This window comes from Aspergillus thermomutatus (genome assembly GCF_002237265.1).
Source record: "Aspergillus thermomutatus strain HMR AF 39 chromosome Unknown NODE_29, whole genome shotgun sequence".
In the NCBI taxonomy this organism is placed as follows: domain Eukaryota; kingdom Fungi; phylum Ascomycota; class Eurotiomycetes; order Eurotiales; family Aspergillaceae; genus Aspergillus; species Aspergillus thermomutatus.
This window is the reverse complement of record NW_020798077.1, coordinates 1-18,474: the sequence shown is the minus strand read 5'-3', so window position 1 is coordinate 18,474 and position 18,474 is coordinate 1. Positions and strand designations below refer to the sequence as shown.

The 18,474-nt window shown below is 48.6% G+C and overlaps 5 protein-coding genes across 5 annotated transcripts; 3 read left to right on the top strand and 2 right to left on the bottom strand.

Moving 5' to 3' along the window:
• Positions 1-950: 950 nt before the first annotated feature.
• Positions 951-7,281, top strand: CDV56_101868 (tetrafunctional fatty acid synthase subunit FAS1; the record flags this gene model as incomplete). Its single annotated transcript, XM_026755487.1, has 2 exons — positions 951-6,743; positions 6,796-7,281. 2 exons carry the CDS (start codon positions 951-953, stop codon positions 7,279-7,281), a joined length of 6,279 nt encoding a protein of 2,092 aa, XP_026617071.1.
• Positions 7,282-7,833: 552 nt separating this feature from the next.
• On the bottom strand, positions 7,834-10,104 carry CDV56_101474 (transcription factor IIF subunit TFG1; the record flags this gene model as incomplete). Its single annotated transcript, XM_026755093.1, has 4 exons — positions 7,834-8,078; positions 8,150-8,390; positions 8,447-8,752; positions 8,815-10,104. 4 exons carry the CDS (start codon positions 10,102-10,104, stop codon positions 7,834-7,836), a joined length of 2,082 nt encoding a protein of 693 aa, XP_026617070.1.
• A 1,045-nt stretch (positions 10,105-11,149) lies between these two features.
• Positions 11,150-14,216, top strand: CDV56_100849 (lipase ROG1 family protein; the record flags this gene model as incomplete). Its single annotated transcript, XM_026754468.1, has 4 exons — positions 11,150-11,199; positions 11,297-12,172; positions 12,257-12,314; positions 12,363-14,216. 4 exons carry the CDS (start codon positions 11,150-11,152, stop codon positions 14,214-14,216), a joined length of 2,838 nt encoding a protein of 945 aa, XP_026617069.1.
• A 401-nt stretch (positions 14,217-14,617) lies between these two features.
• On the bottom strand, positions 14,618-15,693 carry CDV56_100606 (inositol monophosphatase family protein; the record flags this gene model as incomplete). The annotated part of the gene is made up of 3 exons (XM_026754225.1): positions 14,618-15,315; positions 15,430-15,516; positions 15,570-15,693. 3 exons carry the CDS (start codon positions 15,691-15,693, stop codon positions 14,618-14,620), a joined length of 909 nt encoding a protein of 302 aa, XP_026617068.1.
• Positions 15,694-16,206: 513 nt separating this feature from the next.
• CDV56_100119 (protein HGH1) lies at positions 16,207-18,094 on the top strand (the record flags this gene model as incomplete). Its single annotated transcript, XM_026753738.1, has 3 exons — positions 16,207-16,234; positions 16,907-17,010; positions 17,069-18,094. 3 exons carry the CDS (start codon positions 16,207-16,209, stop codon positions 18,092-18,094), a joined length of 1,158 nt encoding a protein of 385 aa, XP_026617067.1.
• Positions 18,095-18,474: the final 380 nt, after the last annotated feature.

Genomic DNA, 18,474 nt, shown 5'->3' with positions numbered 1-18,474 from the left:
TCATGTCATGTCATGTATTGTCACAACCTTATCGGGTTCAACCCAACCATTTGGACCTTTGGGGAGGTTGTATTACCCGCCATGCCTCATTGGGCCACTTCTTATTCAACCAGCCCCAAAATCGCGGCTTTTTCCTCCTCCTTCCGGCCGGTTCAACGTATTGATGTGTGCAGGGATTTAGCCCGCATGCTTGATATTATTGTTTCAGGACATCTTGTTGGATGATGGATCGCGTTGTAGGAACACTAGTGAGTACTTACCAGAGGATATCTACTAGAGAGTACGGAGTAGGTAATTCATTATTTCGCTTTGGTGGGTAAGGTAGTCTTCCCTAGTGCCCTCTCCATCAATCTTTCTTGCGGCCGTTTCCAATTTCTTAATACTGGATAGATACGGACCAGAGCACATACCTAGTGGTCTCTCTTCAGTCTTTTTTTCTCCAGCCCGCTTCTCGGTCTCTTCTTGACTCTTACAGGAGTACATTGATGCTCCTTATTCTCCATGCTGTAAATCTTTTTTAATTCCTTCTTTTATCACGAATTTATTGTTCACCTGATTATCAATTTTTTCTACTTTTTCCCAATTGCTGGACGACGATCCAGTTAATGTGAAACCAAAGCTAGCTTCATCCAGCATCGCAGACAGTTGTTTTTGGAGCAACAGGTAAGCATTGACCACACCTTCAGTCGTCCTCTTGATTTTTTGGTCTGGGAATTACAAAGGAATTTGAAAGAGAGAAATCTTGAAGAAGAAGAGGGGACAAAATACAAAAAGGGTCAGCTGTGGTTCAATGATGGACTTTAGGAATGAGCGGAGAAAGAGACATACACACACAGCTTTTATTGGGAGTTTCCTTTCTAATGTCTGATCAATTGCAGAATCCCAGTGTGTCCTAGCGAATTTGACGACCATCTTCGGTTTCATTGGGATAGACACAAGAGTACGATAAAATGTACGGAGCATCGACGGGCCCTCAGACGGGCATCAACACGCCACGCTCCTCACAGTCACTGCGGCCACTTATTCTGGCTCATGGATCACTTGAATTCTCCTTTCTTGTGCCTACATCCCTCCATTTCTATGCTTCACAGTTAAAAGATACGTTTACGGCATCCCTCCCACAACCGACAGATGAGCTTGCTCAGGACGACGAGCCCTCCTCGGTGGCCGAGCTTGTAGCACGGTATATCGGCCACGTTGCTCGCGAGGTCGAGGAAGGCGAGGACGACTCACAGGGAACCTGTCTGGAAGTTCTGAAGCTAGCTCTTAACGAGTTCGAAAGAGCCTTCATGCGCGGAAATGACGTCCATGCAGTTGCAGCCGCTCTCCCGGGTATTACTGCTAAGAAAGTCTTGGTTGTTGAGGCCTATTATGCAGGAAGGGCTGCTGCTGGACGGCCCACCAAGCCTTATGAATCTGCGCTATTCCGAGCCGCGTCCGAAGAAAAAGCCAGTATTTACTCAGTCTTTGGTGGTCAGGGCAACATTGAAGAGTACTTCGATGAGCTGAGGGAAATCTACACAACTTACCCATCTTTCGTGGAGGATCTGATCTCTTCGTCGGCTGACCTGTTGCAACAACATTCCCGCGAACCGGAGGCCAGCAAGCTCTATCCCAAAGGATTGGACATCATCCAGTGGCTCCAGGATCGCGACTCCCAGCCCGACACTGACTACCTGGTGGCAGCTCCTGTGAGTTTGCCATTGATTGGATTGGTCCAATTGGCCCATTTTGTGGTTACCTGCAAGGTTCTAGGTCGGCAGCCTGGTGAGATTCTAGAGCGGTTCAGCGGCACTACAGGTCACTCTCAAGGTGTGGTCACCGCAGCAGCGATTGCCTCGGCAACAACATGGGAGAGTTTTGAAAAAGCGGCCAAAAATGCCTTGACGATGCTCTTCTGGATTGGTCTTCGCAGTCAGCAGGCTTACCCTCGGACTTCTATTGCTCCGTCCGTGCTGCAGGATTCGATTGAGAACGGGGAAGGAGCTCCAACTCCCATGTTGTCCATTCGAGATCTGCCGAGATCTGCTGTCCAGGAACACATCGATACCACCAACCAGCATCTTCCTGCCGATCGTCATATTTCTATCTCCTTGGTTAACAGCGCTCGTAATTTTGTGGTCACTGGACCGCCTCTCTCCCTCTACGGTCTCAACCTGCGCCTACGCAAAGTCAAGGCGCCCACTGGCCTGGATCAAAACCGAGTGCCCTTTACGCAGCGCAAGGTTCGCTTCGTCAACAGATTCCTGCCAATCACTGCGCCATTCCACAGCCAGTACCTGTACGCAGCGTACGATCGTATCCTCGAGGACTTGGAGGACATTGAAATTTCAGCTAAGTCCCTTGCGATCCCTGTATACGACACTAAGACGGGCGATGATCTCCGTCAAAGTGGCGACGCCAATATTGTTCCATCTCTGGTTCGCATGATCACCCACGATGCAGTCAACTGGGAGAAGGCAACTGTCTTCCAAGGGGCCACTCATATCGTCGATTTCGGCCCTGGCGGTATCTCAGGTCTTGGTGTTCTTACGAACCGCAATAAGGATGGTAGTGGAGTCCGCGTGATCCTCGCTGGGGCTATGGATGGCACCAACGCCGAGGTCGGGTACAAACCTGAGCTGTTTGACCGCGACGAGCACTCTGTGAAATATGCCCTCGATTGGGTTAAGGAGTACGGGCCCCGTCTTGTGAAGAACGCGACGGGCCAGACATTCGTCGATACCAAGATGAGCCGTCTTCTGGGCATCCCTCCCATCATGGTAGCCGGTATGACACCGACTACTGTGCCTTGGGACTTCGTTGCCGCAACAATGAATGCGGGATACCACATTGAACTTGCCGGTGGTGGTTACTATAACGGAAAGAGCATGACAGAGGCCATCTCCAAGATCGAAAAGTCCATTCCTCCTGGACGTGGTATCACTGTCAACTTGATTTACGTCAACCCTCGAGCTATGGCTTGGCAAATTCCCCTCATCGGGAAATTGAGGGCCGATGGTGTGCCCATTGAAGGTCTCACAATCGGCGCTGGTGTTCCTTCCATTGAAGTCGCCAATGAATACATTGAAACCCTGGGTATCAAGCATATAGCCTTCAAGCCAGGCTCTGTGGATGCTATTCAGCAGGTCATCAACATCGCCAAAGCCAACCCGAAGTTCCCTGTCATCCTTCAGTGGACCGGTGGTCGTGGTGGTGGTCACCACTCCTTTGAAGACTTTCACCAACCCATTCTACAGATGTATAGCCGCATCAGACGGTGTGAGAACATTGTCCTTGTCGCTGGTAGTGGCTTTGGTGGTGCTGAGGACACTTACCCTTATCTCTCTGGAGCATGGTCTTCGAGCTTCGGATATCCCCCGATGCCATTCGACGGGTGCCTCTTTGGTAGTCGCTTGATGATTGCCAAGGAAGCACACACATCTAAGAATGCCAAGAAGGCAATTGCTGACGCCCCTGGCCTTGATGACAAAGATTGGGAGAAGACTTACAAGGGTCCTGCTGGCGGTGTGGTCACCGTTCTTTCCGAGATGGGTGAGCCGATTCATAAGTTGGCGACAAGAGGTGTTCTGTTTTGGCATGAGATGGACCAGAAAATCTTCAAACTTGACAAGGCGAAGCGCGTACCAGAGCTCAAGAAGCAGCGTGATCATATCATCAAGAAGCTCAACGACGATTTTCAAAAAGTGTGGTTCGGTCGTAATGCCGCTGGGGAGGCGGTCGATCTTGAAGACATGACGTACGCCGAGGTGGTTCATCGCATGGTGGACCTCATGTATGTCAAGCATGAATCGCGCTGGATTGATGCCTCTTTGAAGAAGTTGACTGGCGATTTCATCCGTCGCGTCGAAGAACGCTTCACAACCGCGGAAGGGCAGGCTTCTCTGTTACAGAACTATTCCGAGCTCAACACTCCTTATCCCGCGATTGATAACATTTTGGCAGCTTACCCTGAAGCGGCTACTCAATTAATCAACGCGCAAGATGTTCATCATTTCCTTTTGCTTTGTCAGCGGCGCGGACAGAAGCCTGTTCCATTTGTTCCGGCACTGGACGAGAACTTTGAGTATTGGTTCAAGAAGGACTCTCTTTGGCAGAGTGAGGACTTGGAGGCCGTGGTTGGGCAAGATGTCGGAAGGACCTGTATTTTGCAAGGTCCAATGGCTGCCAAATTTTCCAACGCCATAGACGAGCCTGTCCAACAAATATTGGATGGTATTCATCAGGGTCACATCAAGGGTCTTCTCCAGGACGTCTACGGCGGTGACGAGTCCAAGATCCCTGTCATCGAGTACTTCGGAGGCCGGCTTCATGAAGCCGTCAGTGAGCTAGACATTGACGGGCTCACAATCTCTGAAGATACGAACAAAATCAGCTATCGTCTATCATCCTCTCCTTCAGCCGATCTTCCTGACCTTGACCTGTGGTTACGTCTCCTCGCTGGCAAATCATACTCTTGGAGGCACGCTATCTTCTTGGCAGACGTCTTTGTTCAAGGCCACCGTTTCCAGACAAACCCAATGAGGCGGATCGTCGCACCCACTCCGGGAATGTACGTGGAGATCTCGTATCCAGAAGACTCATCCAAGACCACCATCTGTGTGAGAGAGCCTTATCAATCCGGGAAACTCGTCAAGACCGTGGAGGTGAAGTTGAACGACCAAGGTCAAATCAGTCTCACACTCTACGAAGGCAGAACTGCGGAGGGTGGTGTTGTGCCTTTGGGCTTCTTGTTCACATACCATCCCGAGGCCGGCTATGCACCCATCAGGGAAGTCATGGATGGGCGCAACGACCGCATTAAGGAGTTCTATTATCGGGTCTGGTTTGGTAGCAAGGATGTCCCCTTCGACACCCCTACCACGGCAACATTTAGTGGTGGTCGAGAGACTATCACTGCCCAAGCTGTCGCTGACTTTGTGCACGCTGTTGGCAATACTGGTGAGGCCTTCGTTGATAGGCCCGGAAAGGATGTCTTCGCCCCCATGGACTTTGCCATTGTTGTTGGCTGGCAGGCCATCACCAAGCCCATTTTCCCTCGGACAATCGACGGGGATCTTTTGAAACTGGTCCATCTTTCGAATGGATTCAAAATGGTTCCTGGTGCTCAGCCCTTGAAAGTTGGAGACGTTTTGGACACAACTGCCCAAATCAATGCTGTGATTAACCAAGATTCCGGGAAGATGGTTGAAGTATGCGGTACAATCCACAGAGACGGTCAACCAATCATGCATGTCACCAGTCAATTCCTGTATCGAGGCGCGTACCTGGATTTCGAGAATACCTTCCAGCGCAAGGATGAGGTTCCCATGCAAGTTCACCTTGCTTCAAGCAGGGACGTTGCAATTCTACGGTCGAAAGAGTGGTTCCGTCTGGACGAACCCGACGTCGAATTGTTAGGTCAAACCCTGACTTTCCGTCTCCAGAGTTTGATCCGCTTCAAGAACAAATCCGTATTCAGCCAGGTTCAGACAGTCGGCCAGGTGCTGCTTGAACTTCCCACAAAGGAAGTCATTCAGGTTGCCACAGTGGACTACGAGACCGGAACTTCTCATGGTAATCCGGTCATTGACTATCTTCAACGCAATGGTACGTCCATCGAACAACCGGTTTATTTCGAGAATCCTATTCCGTTGAGCGGAAAGACGCCTCTCGTTTTGCGCGCCCCCGCATCCAATGAAACGTATGCTCGAGTTTCAGGCGATTACAATCCAATCCACGTCTCTCGTGTTTTCTCTAGCTATGCCAATCTTCCCGGGACCATCACACATGGCATGTATACCAGCGCCGCTGTCCGCAGTTTTGTCGAGACCTGGGCTGCTGAAAACAATATCGGCCGTGTTCGAGGCTTCCATGTGTCCCTCGTCGGTATGGTCCTCCCCAATGATATGATCACCGTGAAGTTACAGCATGTCGGTATGGTGGCCGGTCGTAAAATCATCAAGGTCGAGGCCAGCAACAAGGAAACAGAAGACAAGGTTCTGCTTGGCGAAGCTGAAGTCGAGCAACCAGTGACCTCCTATGTCTTCACTGGACAGGGCTCTCAGGAGCAAGGAATGGGTATGGAGCTGTACAGCAGCAGTCCTGTCGCCAGGGAGGTTTGGGATCGGGCAGATCGTCATTTTATCGAGAATTACGGCTTGTCTATCATTGATATCGTCAAAAACAATCCCAAGGAGCTCACCGTCTACTTCGGTGGTCCCCGTGGAAAAGCCATTCGCCAGAACTACATGTCGATGACTTTTGAGACAGTGAACGCGGACGGCTCGATCAAGTCTGAGAAGATCTTCAAAGAAATTGATGAGAACACGACGTCATACACATATCGGTCGCCGTCTGGATTGCTCTCTGCAACCCAGTTCACGCAGCCGGCACTCACACTGATGGAAAAGGCAAGTTTCGAGGATATGCGCTCCAAGGGTCTCGTCCAGAGAGATAGCAGCTTCGCTGGTCATTCTCTGGGTGAATACTCCGCTCTCGCCGCTCTTGCGGATGTCATGCCTATTGAGAGTCTGGTTTCCGTCGTGTTCTATAGGGGTTTGACCATGCAGGTGGCTGTCGAAAGAGATGAACAAGGACGTTCGAACTACTCCATGTGCGCCGTCAACCCTAGTCGCATCTCAAAGACATTTAATGAACAGGCCTTGCAATACGTCGTTGAGAACATTGCTGAGCAAACAGGTTGGCTATTGGAAATTGTCAACTACAATGTCGCAAATATGCAGTATGTTGCTGCTGGAGATGTAAGTTCGCCCTTTCTCCTTCCTCAAAATCTCAGCATTCTAACTTCGACAGCTCCGCGCTCTTGATTGCCTTACAAATTTGCTCAACTATCTCAAGGCTCAAAACATCGACATTCCAGCATTAATGCAGAGCATGTCCTTGGATGACTTGAAGGCTCACCTCGTCAAGATCATTCATGAATGTGTCAAACAGACTGAGTCAAAGCCCAAGCCTATTACCTTGGAGCGAGGCTTCGCCACTATTCCGCTGAGAGGAATCGATGTGCCTTTCCACAGCACCTTCCTTCGCTCGGGTGTCAAGCCTTTCCGGTCCTTCCTGCTGAAGAAGATCAACAAAACTACCATCGATCCGAGCAAGTTGATTGGCAAATATATTCCGAACGTCACTGCCCGCCCGTTCGAGATCACAAAGGAGTATTTCGAGGATGTGTACCGACTCACAAACTCTCCTCGGATTGCTCATATCCTGGCAAATTGGGACAAGTATGAAGAAGGAGCTGAGAACACCTCACGCACCACAGGCACCACCACTGCCTGAGAAGTTGAAAGAAGATGCTATTAAAGAGTCCTGGCCTTTTCATGCTATGCTTCCTTTAGCGTTAGGTTCTACTTCATGATGCCCTCGTCTACGCATCTCGTATGATAGCCCAACATAATAGATTTCTGTATTTAGATTTCAATAACATTATATCCTTGTTCTTTATATCATAGCCTTAAAAAATCGATTATATCACAGTGCTCCTCATCGTCACAATGTCAGCTGCCTTCACAGGAGCAAACTGAACACCTGAGAGTCATCCCCATAGTTTGGCCGAGTATGGCAACGCCCTCAAGACGTCGTTATATCGCCATGTCGACATATCAAGTTAAGTGCCAAGTTAACACTAGTGTTGTCCAGAACTTACGCAAGAGGTGAAAGAAATATTGCTCATTCTATGTCCACACATGTAGGTAAAAACAATAACAAAGGCCTTGCGAGCGCCCAGTACTCATGTAGACCGCAGAAGTGTGCATCAGGTGTGGCTCAGTGATGAACCGTCTGAATTACAAGGTCCTGGAGAACAGTGCCTAAGCGTTGTCAGAGTTTCATTTATCTTTGACCATCTTTCAGTACACCTGGTCGCAATAGCCGGTCCTCTTTTCCATACACCCCGACATCCTTGACTATTGCAATGAACTTGCGATGATTCTCCTTCGACTCGCCTATGCGAGGCCGAAAAATTTTCAGAAGATCACTGCTTAGTATACCAGTTTGAGGTATGGCGGCATGAATTTCTGCTGGAGTTGGGAAGCTTAGAGTCCCGGAAGGTCCCGGCGTAGAAATGCGATTTTGCCCTGCATGCACAAGTTAGTTCTATCGACAGACAGGCGGCAGTGAAAACAATGAATATAAAGTGAGATCTTACCCCTCAGTGACTCGGGACTGCTAGCACGACTTGCGGTGAGACCCTTACTGCCTAAAGGAGTTGGACTGCCTGCCCTGGATCCTTGAGGCGTTCCGCCTTGTGATGTTGCTGCAGGTGGGTTAAGCTTCGACTTCTTGATTTTTCCGCTTTCGCTCATTTCCCCTCCAGAGCCGGCTCCCCCATCGGCATCGCTAGCCGATCCCGCGCCGCCTGGGACGTTCCGGACACGTTTCTTACCAACCTGTACCGATAAAAAATGAGTGCAATGAACCTACAGCTACGGTTGGAGAAACTCACTTGTCCTGAAGGCGCAGTTGGCGACAGGGCACGAGAAGTTGGCTGAGGCGTGGGTTGATGAGAAGGATGCTTGCTCTTTGCCTTTTTGCGAGAGGTATCCGTGCCACTTGCATCTGATACATTCGGAGAGCCAAGCCGTTTCCGTGACGCTGCACCTAGGCCCTTCTTCAAAGGTTCAGTGTGCTTTGGACGACCAGATGGGGTAACATTTCCCTTCGTCGACGGAGCTGAATCCTTCTTGTTTTTGTCCTCTTCAGCTTTTCGCTCCTCTTCCCGTAATCGTTCAGCTTCGCTATCATCAGAGCTCTGCATTGGGCGTAACCTCATTAGCATAACTGCATAATCAACCCGAACCCGAACAAACACACCTCTTCATCAGAGTAGGGGTTGGCATCAGAGCCACTGCTATAGTCGTAATTCTTCTCTCGTTTCTTGAGCGCTTTGCGGACCTTTTTGCCCAGTACACGGCGAGCTTCCCGTTCTCTCTTTTCCCTGAGCTCCTCTTCTTCGTATTCTTTTTCATCCTTCAAATCGAAGACGTTGGCCTTCAGCTGATCCTGTTTAATCCGCTTTTCCGCTGCCTTGGTCTCCTCGTCTTCGTTGAAGAGATCATCGTGCTCCTCATCATCTGCAAACCGATCTTCTTCGAAATCCATTTCATCGGCTTCCAGTCCGTCAGCACCTGCTGGGGTGCCTTGTTTACCAGCGTAAACCTTCCGTTGTTTTGCGAATTGTTCCAATTCCTTACGTTGTGCTTGTTCTTGCTGCTTTTCCATAAACCACCTGGGATCTTTGATTTTCTTTGCCATAAATCTTTCCGCTTCTTCAATGGTCAGGGCTCTGAATTGGCTCTTGGCACCGAATTTATACCATTTCTCCACTGGTATCATCCTCATCCTGCCTTTCTCAGGTATGAAAACAGCGTGTGTTTCAGAAAGGGCGGCTTCGTAGTTTCCAACCCAGATATTCTTGTTGTCAAAGTCCTCGAGATGCCAAGGTAAAGCTTCTTCGTATTTAATCCGTGCTCTTGCAACCTCTTCAGGCGTCATGTCTGTCTTCGATACTTGCTGCGTCTTTTGTTTCGGGACGTTAGCCCGTTTGGGTGCTGATCCGATGGAAGGGGCTATTTGCGCCAAATTTTCGGCACGCTCTTTTTCTCTCGCGACCTTTCTAGCTTCAAGCTCCTCCCTCTCGGTATCGCCTAACTGGTGGTTGGATTGAGGTGTTAACTTCTGGGTTTGGGCTTTGTCCTGATTCATCTCTTGCGTCTTTGCTCTAGGGTCTCGACGTTGGAGCCTGACGGGTCGAGTAAATTGAGTCTCATCACGAGGATCGATAGTCTTTTTAGATGCGAAGCGAGCGATGTGATGTTTCAAGCCTTCTCGCAACGATCGCTTGGTGACCACTATGGGATAATCCACATAAGTCTCGGACAGTAAAGGACCGCTGAAACCATTCACTGAGAAATCATTTTGGGATGGACCGGAGGCAGCTTTCTCGGTTTGAATCGCGGGCGTGATATTGGAAATTACTGGACGAGCTGTCGTTGGTTTTGTGGATGTGCCAACAGAGGGGGCAGAAGTGGCTGCTGGTCTTGCTGTAAGCCTCTTCTTTGGCCTGACTAAAGGGTCTGCAACTTTAGGACGTCGAAATCGCATCGGTGGAGCTCTATGAGAACTTGTGGGAGTTTGTGAGTTTGCATCACTAGCAGGCAAAGTCATGGTGACCTATAATTCCACTGCAATCTGCTGAGATGATCTCTAGGTCAAGAGAGGGGTTAGTAGTACTATTAATGAATAAGTAGGAACAACTAGAGTTCCTTTTGCGTGTGGGTAATAAGTGTGAGGCTGATAAGCTAATAATTAGGTAGGTACCTTTCACGTTTCACCTGATAATTCAGAGGCAACAGGAGGTGATGCGATGGATGGATGTTCTTTGTGATTACATAATCTCCTCTTATCAGATTACCATTCACAACTGGGTACAGATAGGGAAGGACTAAGAAGACCAGGGCCGACTACCTTAACAGGGAGTACCATATAGATAGGTCTCTCTATATATATATCTGGAAACTAACTACATGACTGAAGGGAGACAGTACTCCATATCTATGGTTGTAAGACCTGATATAGCCCACATCAGGTACCTCTGGGTATCTGACTTTCTTTAAAGTCCTCGAAAATTGGCAACCATAAGAGAACTTCATGGTGTGCAAACTCAGTGGCATTTAAATAGAGAGGACAGAACAATATATAGAGCTAGTCATTACAAAATAAATAGTGGTTCTTTGGTGCCTGTAAAGTACTATAGCTCATAATAACTATATCAGAGATAGGACTTATTTACTCCGTTCGTACTGTTGCAGTGTGGTTGATCTTATTTCATGTAAATCAGCTCCGTGGCGAAGAGGCTCGATCACTCTGGTCTGCCCCTGGTTCTCAGGTACATATTTAAATAATACTACCATTCATCAATCCCCAACCATCATATTTGCAATATTCTTGAAGATCACAAGAAGCTTTTGTTCAAAACTACAACAGAGATGATTTTGTCTAAATCCAGATGCTTATCACGCCCCGATTGTATCTTACCTCCCAAAGGCCAGATCAGGAAATAGCATCTTCCTTACAATCCAAGTCCCTAAGGTTCCATTCAACTACTGGGTGGCACGCAGACACTCTACAAACCAAACGAGCTACTGATATGTTGTTGGTGCATCAAGCTGGCAGTGTCCGTGTAGGAGAAGCAATCAGGTTCGTCTTCTTGGATCACATTATACGTCTCCTCAGTCCCACCAGGTGTAGTTTCTACATAGTCTACTCATGATACTAATCTGCTGTTCTCAATCAGATACACAGTGACTTACACACCAATAGCTGACAATGTCCATCCTCTTCCAGATGCGCTACATGTCAAAGTCAGAAACACATCTGCCATCCCATTGCGAGCTGCATACCTGCATGGGCCATATACTCTTTATACCTCCTGTTATCCTTCCACATTCAACCCTCACGCCCATTCCGATGAGGAGGAAAACGAGGGAATCCCGCAGTTCGAGCCTTACCTTAAGGCAGGAGGGAGCTGGAAAGCAATGATCCCTATACCGAAACGCCTGCGTCGAATTCCGGATAAGCCCGCAACACCCGACAGCCCTCAGAAAGTGACATGGGTTATCGAGATAATATCGCAGGTTATTTTCTCGACCACAGCTATTGTCAATTATGAGCTACTCATCGGCCGTGATGAGGAATCAGTAGAACTCCCCTATAGTGGTGCGGTATCGATCGGCAGGCTTCACCAGGCAGCTCACCTGCAGGATCATGTAACGCCCACAATGAAAGGCAGGCAAGTGCTTGCTACGAAGGGCGTTTTTTCGAGAGCCATTTGTCTGCGTATAGATGACACCGCCAGCCTCTGGAATAAGCCTCCTTTCCCGTCTGAATATGATTCCGTTGACGGCACTGCATGTCTGTCGAATGAACCACCAACGAACGGGGAATCAGCGGAAAGGGCCAACACAGACAGCACTCGACAAAACTGTGCGCGTCGAAAAAAAGTTCACCTTGTCGTCCTTACCCATGGTCTACACAGCAATCTTGGAGCAGACATGCTTTACTTGAAAGAAAGCATTGACGCTGCAACTAAGAAAACACAGAAAGTGGCATCTTGCAAGTTGAGACAACATGTGAATTCGCAGGCTCCAGATGGCTTCTCTTTTCTAGATGGGTAAGCTTCGAAATTACTTGCATTGAGACAACTATTTGTCGATCTGCTATCCGTTTGACCCTTCTGACTCAATTGTGGCTAAAGGTCCAATCGCGACGATGAGCCTGCCGATCAAGACGATATCGATGACGAACAAGTCATAGTTCGAGGTTTTTCTGGGAATGCAGTACGTACTGAACGCGGAATACAGTATCTCGGCAAGCGACTCGCGAAATACGTCTTGTTCATGACATACCCAGATCAACCGTACAGACCACTAAAGCAACCAAGAACTAAAACGTTCACTGAATCACTCGGTGCGTGGAAGAGTGCAAAGGAAAATGTTTTGCATGACCCTTCTGAGCCTCGGACTCGTGCAGATGAGGTAGACCACGAGCATCGTTCCTATCAGATTACAAGTATTAGCTTTATCGGGCATTCTCTTGGAGGTCTGATTCAAACGTATGCCATTGCATATATTCAGAAACACTCGCCTGATTTCTTTAACCTGATTCGCCCTGTCAACTTCATCGCTCTGGCGACACCTTTCCTTGGGCTCAGCAATGAGAACCCTATGTATGTCCGCTTTGCTCTCGATCTCGGCCTTGTCGGCCGGACAGGGCAGGATTTAGGGCTAAGCTGGACTGCCCCCAGAGTGCGAAGTGGGTGGGAGGCGATAATTGGCGGCAGGGGTACATCTACAAAGCCACGGGAACATGTAGACCATGGACCTAAGCCTTTGCTAAGAGTACTTCCCTGTGGTCCAGCTCATGAGGCGCTCTCTAAGTTTGACCGGCGCACGATCTATTCAAACGTGGTGAATGATGGAATTGTGCCTTTGCGAACTTCATGCCTGTTATTTCTTGATTGGAGAGGATTGGAGCGCGTTGAGAAGGCAAGAAGGCAGAACGGTCTTGTTAGCACAATGGCTGAATGGGGATGGGCAGAGTTGACCGGTGCTAATTCGGTATCGCCTCAATCGGCTCATTCTCCTACCGATAGCAGTGTATCGCCCGCCAGAATTGACCATCGCGATAGCGGCAAGAGCATTTCTTTGTCAGAAGAGACCCAAAGACAAAGACAAGCTGAAACAGTCCAAAATGCTTCCATTGTTGATTCTCCGGTCTTATCCACTGGCGAACCTGCAAGCCATCCGCCCCAAGCAGAGCCAAGCGGCTCAAGACAGAATCAGGGGGCTAAAATGTCTTCCATTCAGCCTTCACTCAACCCGCTGAGCGCGTTTTTCTCGATTTTTCGGCCAAAAAGAGCAACCACTGTGCATTCTAGGCATAAGCATACAAAAGTCTACAAGCGTAGTCAGACTCTGAGTACCACGTCTGGCTTCGCTCAGGTGGCGACCTCTGCACCGTTCCCCCTTGAAGAATCTCTTTCGCGACACTCTTCTTACGAGGAATCCGGGCTTAACGCTCCCCCAAGAACCACCTTTTTTGAATCAGCCGGAGATCTTCTCATGCCACCTCTTCCACCGATTCAGTTTATTGTTGATCCTGCTTCCAGGCCAAAGACAATCTTTCATGACCGTATATACTACCCTGAGGACATACCTCCTCCTTTGTCTGCCAAGCGCAAGACGTTGCCTTTGAGCTCTTTTGAGAGTAAGGCTTCTGACGGTCCGCGTGACTCAGCAGGCTGCATTGAAAGTCGGTCTATAAATGACGGAAATGTGATGCCCAGTGGTCTAAAGGTCGAGGAGAAAATCGCCAGGGCTTATCACCGTGAAATGTCATGGCGCAAGGTCCTTGTTCGCCTTGAACCAGATGCTCACAATAACATTATCGTGAGGCGAATGTTCACAAATGCGTACGGCTGGCCTGTAGTAAAGCATCTCGTTGATAGTCACTTTGGACAGGATTCCCTGGGCGAGAGTCAGAAAGGTTCGGGAGAAAGCGTCCAGGAGGCACATATACCTGTGGAGACAACTTGCGATACGGGTGGTGGAACACAGGCCCAGGCTGGTTTTTTGGATGAAGAAACGACCTTTCCTGCAGGCCATACGGCGCCGGTCAATTTCTCAGCGATGCATAACCAAGCTACTCTCTGGTGAGGGCATGGCCAGTACGCGGTGAGCCCTTTGACCAAGGCCAAGACTCACGATGTGGTGAACAACACCGTTGGTGGGGTACCCAAGCCGTCAATGGCTAGGGTGCGAGAGTCAGACTATTCTTTGATCATGTAGACGAAAATGCCAGTGATTACGAGATCGGATGTGGTCATCTGGACTACGGAGCATAGGCATGCCGGAGAAATAGGTACGCTCAATTGTTATTTATTGCCAAATTGTGTAATGTACACTGTAACATGATGCCGTTCGGACTGCTTTTTCCTGACCCGACTACTCAGTATTGTCAACCCTCTACTTCGTTTGATGCTGAGAGCAATGTTTTTGGTGGCTGGAAGCTGGCAGTTTCGAGGGAGTGCTTGGATGCGCTCGACTCACTACTCAAATCAATACTCGAGACGGCCTTGTATATGTCCCCAGAACTCTTCAATGAGCTCCTTCTGTCCTGCTTGATCTGGCGATCCTCGGACTGCGAGATACTTTCGCCCATCAACGCTTGCTTCCCAGTTGCCTGGGTTCCCATCAACGATTATACCGCCAGCTTCTGACAGAATGACCCAGCCAGCGCAAACATCCCACGCCCAGCAACCACCTTCCCAATACAAATCGAGATTCCCGGATGCGACGGCGCAAAGGTTTAATGCAGCTGAGCCCATGCTACGCATCGAGCGTACCATTGCACCACCGTCATCCTTGGTTTTACCGAGCTTCTCAAATGTCCGTATCTTTGTCGCCCAATTCTTGCCTGCTCTTTCCGAACCCCACTCAACGGCGATGAGAGCATTCTCTAGGCCATCCAGTGGCTCTAGACTCCTGGCGTCGAGGGGAAGTTTAGTGTCGCGATTTAAATATGCCCCTTGTCCACGAATGGCAGAATAGAGGGTATTGCTGAACGGATTGTAAACAACACCAACGACCGGTTTCCTGTCAATCGTAAAGCCGAGAGAGATGCATGCATATGGAAATCCGTGCACAAAATTGACTGTACCGTCGATGGGATCGACGACGAAGGTGGGGGCATCAGTTAATGGAGTTGCGGGGTCATACGTCTCCTCGCCATGAAATCTATAGTGGTGAGGAGGAACTATTAGCTCTTCTCATCGCTTAATGAGTAGGAGAGGAGCCTGAAATTAGGATCTAGATCCATAACGATCGCTTTGGCCTGTTGGCGACCTTTATAAAAAGGGTCGAATGGTACTTAACTGATACTGCGGATATCTCCCTGCTAACGCTGCAGATATCATTTTCTCAACCGCACGATCATATTCAGTGACGAGATCTGCGCCTATGGAAGAGGTCAATACCTTAGACCCAGCTGGGGACAGACTTAAAACTCACTGTTTTTCTTTGACCCTGTACTTCCCGTGTTCGGCAAGGCATTGGTAATGATCTCTCCAGCCTTGGAAGCTAGTTCTATCAGAAAATCATGGATATCCTTGAGGTCGATTGTTTCTGCGCCCATGTTTCTATTCTTCCCTCCTTGGTAATCTATCTTCGAGGAGATGACTCTTTTGACTCTCTTCCCTTGGAGGAAGTCCAGCTGGATGTTCTTGAATGATTCTGAGGCCCGCCGTTAAAGTTCGTGTGTCAGAACGGTCGACTTTTAGCCTAATGAGCCATTCACATATATATAGACATTATTCCGGCCCACTTCCTTACCTAGACTATCCCCCAAGCGCTCACTGCTTGCTAGGGAACACGGAGTACTCCATACTGTTTCATCAGTTTGATTATCTTAGAAATCACTGGCTTGCATTCACTACGCTACCTAGAGTTGTTCTCCTGTACCTGCTGTTATGAGGTAAAAAGACAAGATTTATTAGACGGTGTATTCGAGACTAGATGAATCCTGGAAAGAACCATGATCGCAAAGCTGTCGAGGGTTGATGGTAGGTATTCGAATTTAACCTATATTGAGTAATACAGGGAAACAGCGGAGGTACTGACAGCAATTGGGTGACGCCGATGCTACTAGATGGAATCGATAACAATAGAATCAAAACGTAGGTGTGATTTTTCTACCTACCTATCCATGGAGCTCAATCTTTTTAGGTCTAAGATACATGAGGTAGTACTCCATGTATCAGACTACTACATACCCCTCTAGTCTACCTAATAACCAGAGGAGGGGTAAGTAGGTACGTTAAGTTCTTCTCATCATAACCCCACACCAGTGACGTTGGAGAAAAGTCCCCGCACCAAAAATTTTCCTGTAGAAGAGGGACTGTATGTATCACTCACTTACCTGCAATAATAGCAGCCAACAAAAGAGAAAAAAAGAGAGGAAAAGGGGAAAATTAAAACCCCTGTCTTCAATTTATACTCTATTGTCTGTTCCTCCCTTTTCGCTCCCTGGAATTCCCCCTCAGTATGCCAACAGTGTTAGAAGAGGTGAGTGGCGAGGTCCCTGACTATTAGCTGGAGACATGAGAACAAAGAAAGATGAAATGGAGGAGAAATACCTCTAGTAGGGAAAGCAAGTGAAATTGGGAGATCTCTTTAAGGGAAGGATCAGGGAAGCTAATCAGTCCATATCTCTCCGTGGATACAGCTTGTGGAATTCCTTCACCATGGAAATTCTCAGATAAGACAAATTGGTAGAAACGTCCCTCTTCATCAGGCAGCCTGAACACTCAAACATCACTCGAATGGTCTAACGCCTGTGTCCGAACTAGCATGCGAAAACCTCGTTGGCTTCTCGACCGCTCAACCAGGCCTCTTCAAACGTCATCAGCTTCTGCCAGTGCGCGACCTCAAGCTTCTGGTTCGAGATTATACTGTTAGTAATAGGGTTCTAACATATCAAATTCGGACATGGTCTTGCTGAAACCAACTAGCCAATCGCGAAGAATGCGCTCACAATTCTCATCAATATCTCTTCTGATCAGGAAGTATTGGCAAATCTTGCAGAAGATGACGCGTTCTTAGAGACTCTCATGGTGAAAATAACGGTGAGTATACTGACCTCTTCTCCCTGCAACGATGAGGAGATCGGTGCCTATGCTGACAACACGGACATCCTGAAGGACGTCAAGGAACCAATTGCGGATGACATTGCTATGCTCTTCGCCAATCTCGCCAAGTCAGATAAATTGAGCCGGCTCATTGCGTTAAAACGGAGGACAGCCGAATCCGTTTCCACATCTACTATGGCGATCGATCAATTGATGGATTGTTTTGTGAAAGGTGCTGAGGGTGCTTTAAACAAGAAGGCCAATTTTGATTATCTCTCATACTTATTCGCGGATCTCTCCAAATCTGAAGCAGGGCGCGCATATTTTACCACCCGACAGGATTATGATGGTGTTGTCCCTGTCACTAAATTGACTGTCTTCACTGAGCATGAAAGCGCAGTTCGGAGAAAGGGGGTTGCGTCAACGATTAAAAATGTCGCTTTCGAAATTCCGTTTCACTCGACTCTGCTCTCGGAAGACGAAGCCAATCTACTTCCTTACGTGTTACTGCCGATCACAGGGCCGGAGGAGTTCAGCGAGGAAGAGTCGGTGGCAATGTTGCCGGACCTGCAGTTGCTATCCCCCGATAAGCAGAGGGATAGTGATAACAGCATCATTGTAACGCATCTTGAGACATTATTACTGCTGACAACGACACGAGAAGGTCGGGACAAGATGAGGGCGATCAATGTGTATCCGATCATCCGGGAATGTCATCTCCATGTTGATGATGAGGATGTGCGCGAAGCCTGTGACAGGCTAGTCCAGGTGCTGCTGCGTGATGAGGAGGGAGAGGAAAAACCCAGCCAAGCTCAAATTGAAGGCACAGATCCTAGCTCTTCTGATGCTATTCATGTACAGCAAGGGTCTGCACAGAATGACGATGAAAAAGTTGTGGAATTGTTCTGAATGTGAATGGCTTTTCTTTCTGTTGGATTCATTGGGGACAAAAAAGGTAGCTTATGTCATGAATACAATATCAGCTAACGTAATCGGTAAGCGAGCGGATCACGCAACCGAGCGGATCACCCAACCATATTATATCGAAAAGGAAGGCTATTTTCAACCCCTAAAATAACTTTGCATTACTAAAACTAGCTATTCTTGCGCTGCGGACATTGCGTTCGCCTATGTCCTAGAATATGGCAGTCACTGCAGCGTGGGGGGGGCCCGTTGAGGGCGTTGTTCTACATCTACTGCCTGCTCTGTAGGGATAGTTGGGATAGCTTCCTCAGCCTGATTCCTGCGTTGAATGAGCTCCTGCCCTTGCTGGATAGAAAATCCCTCTG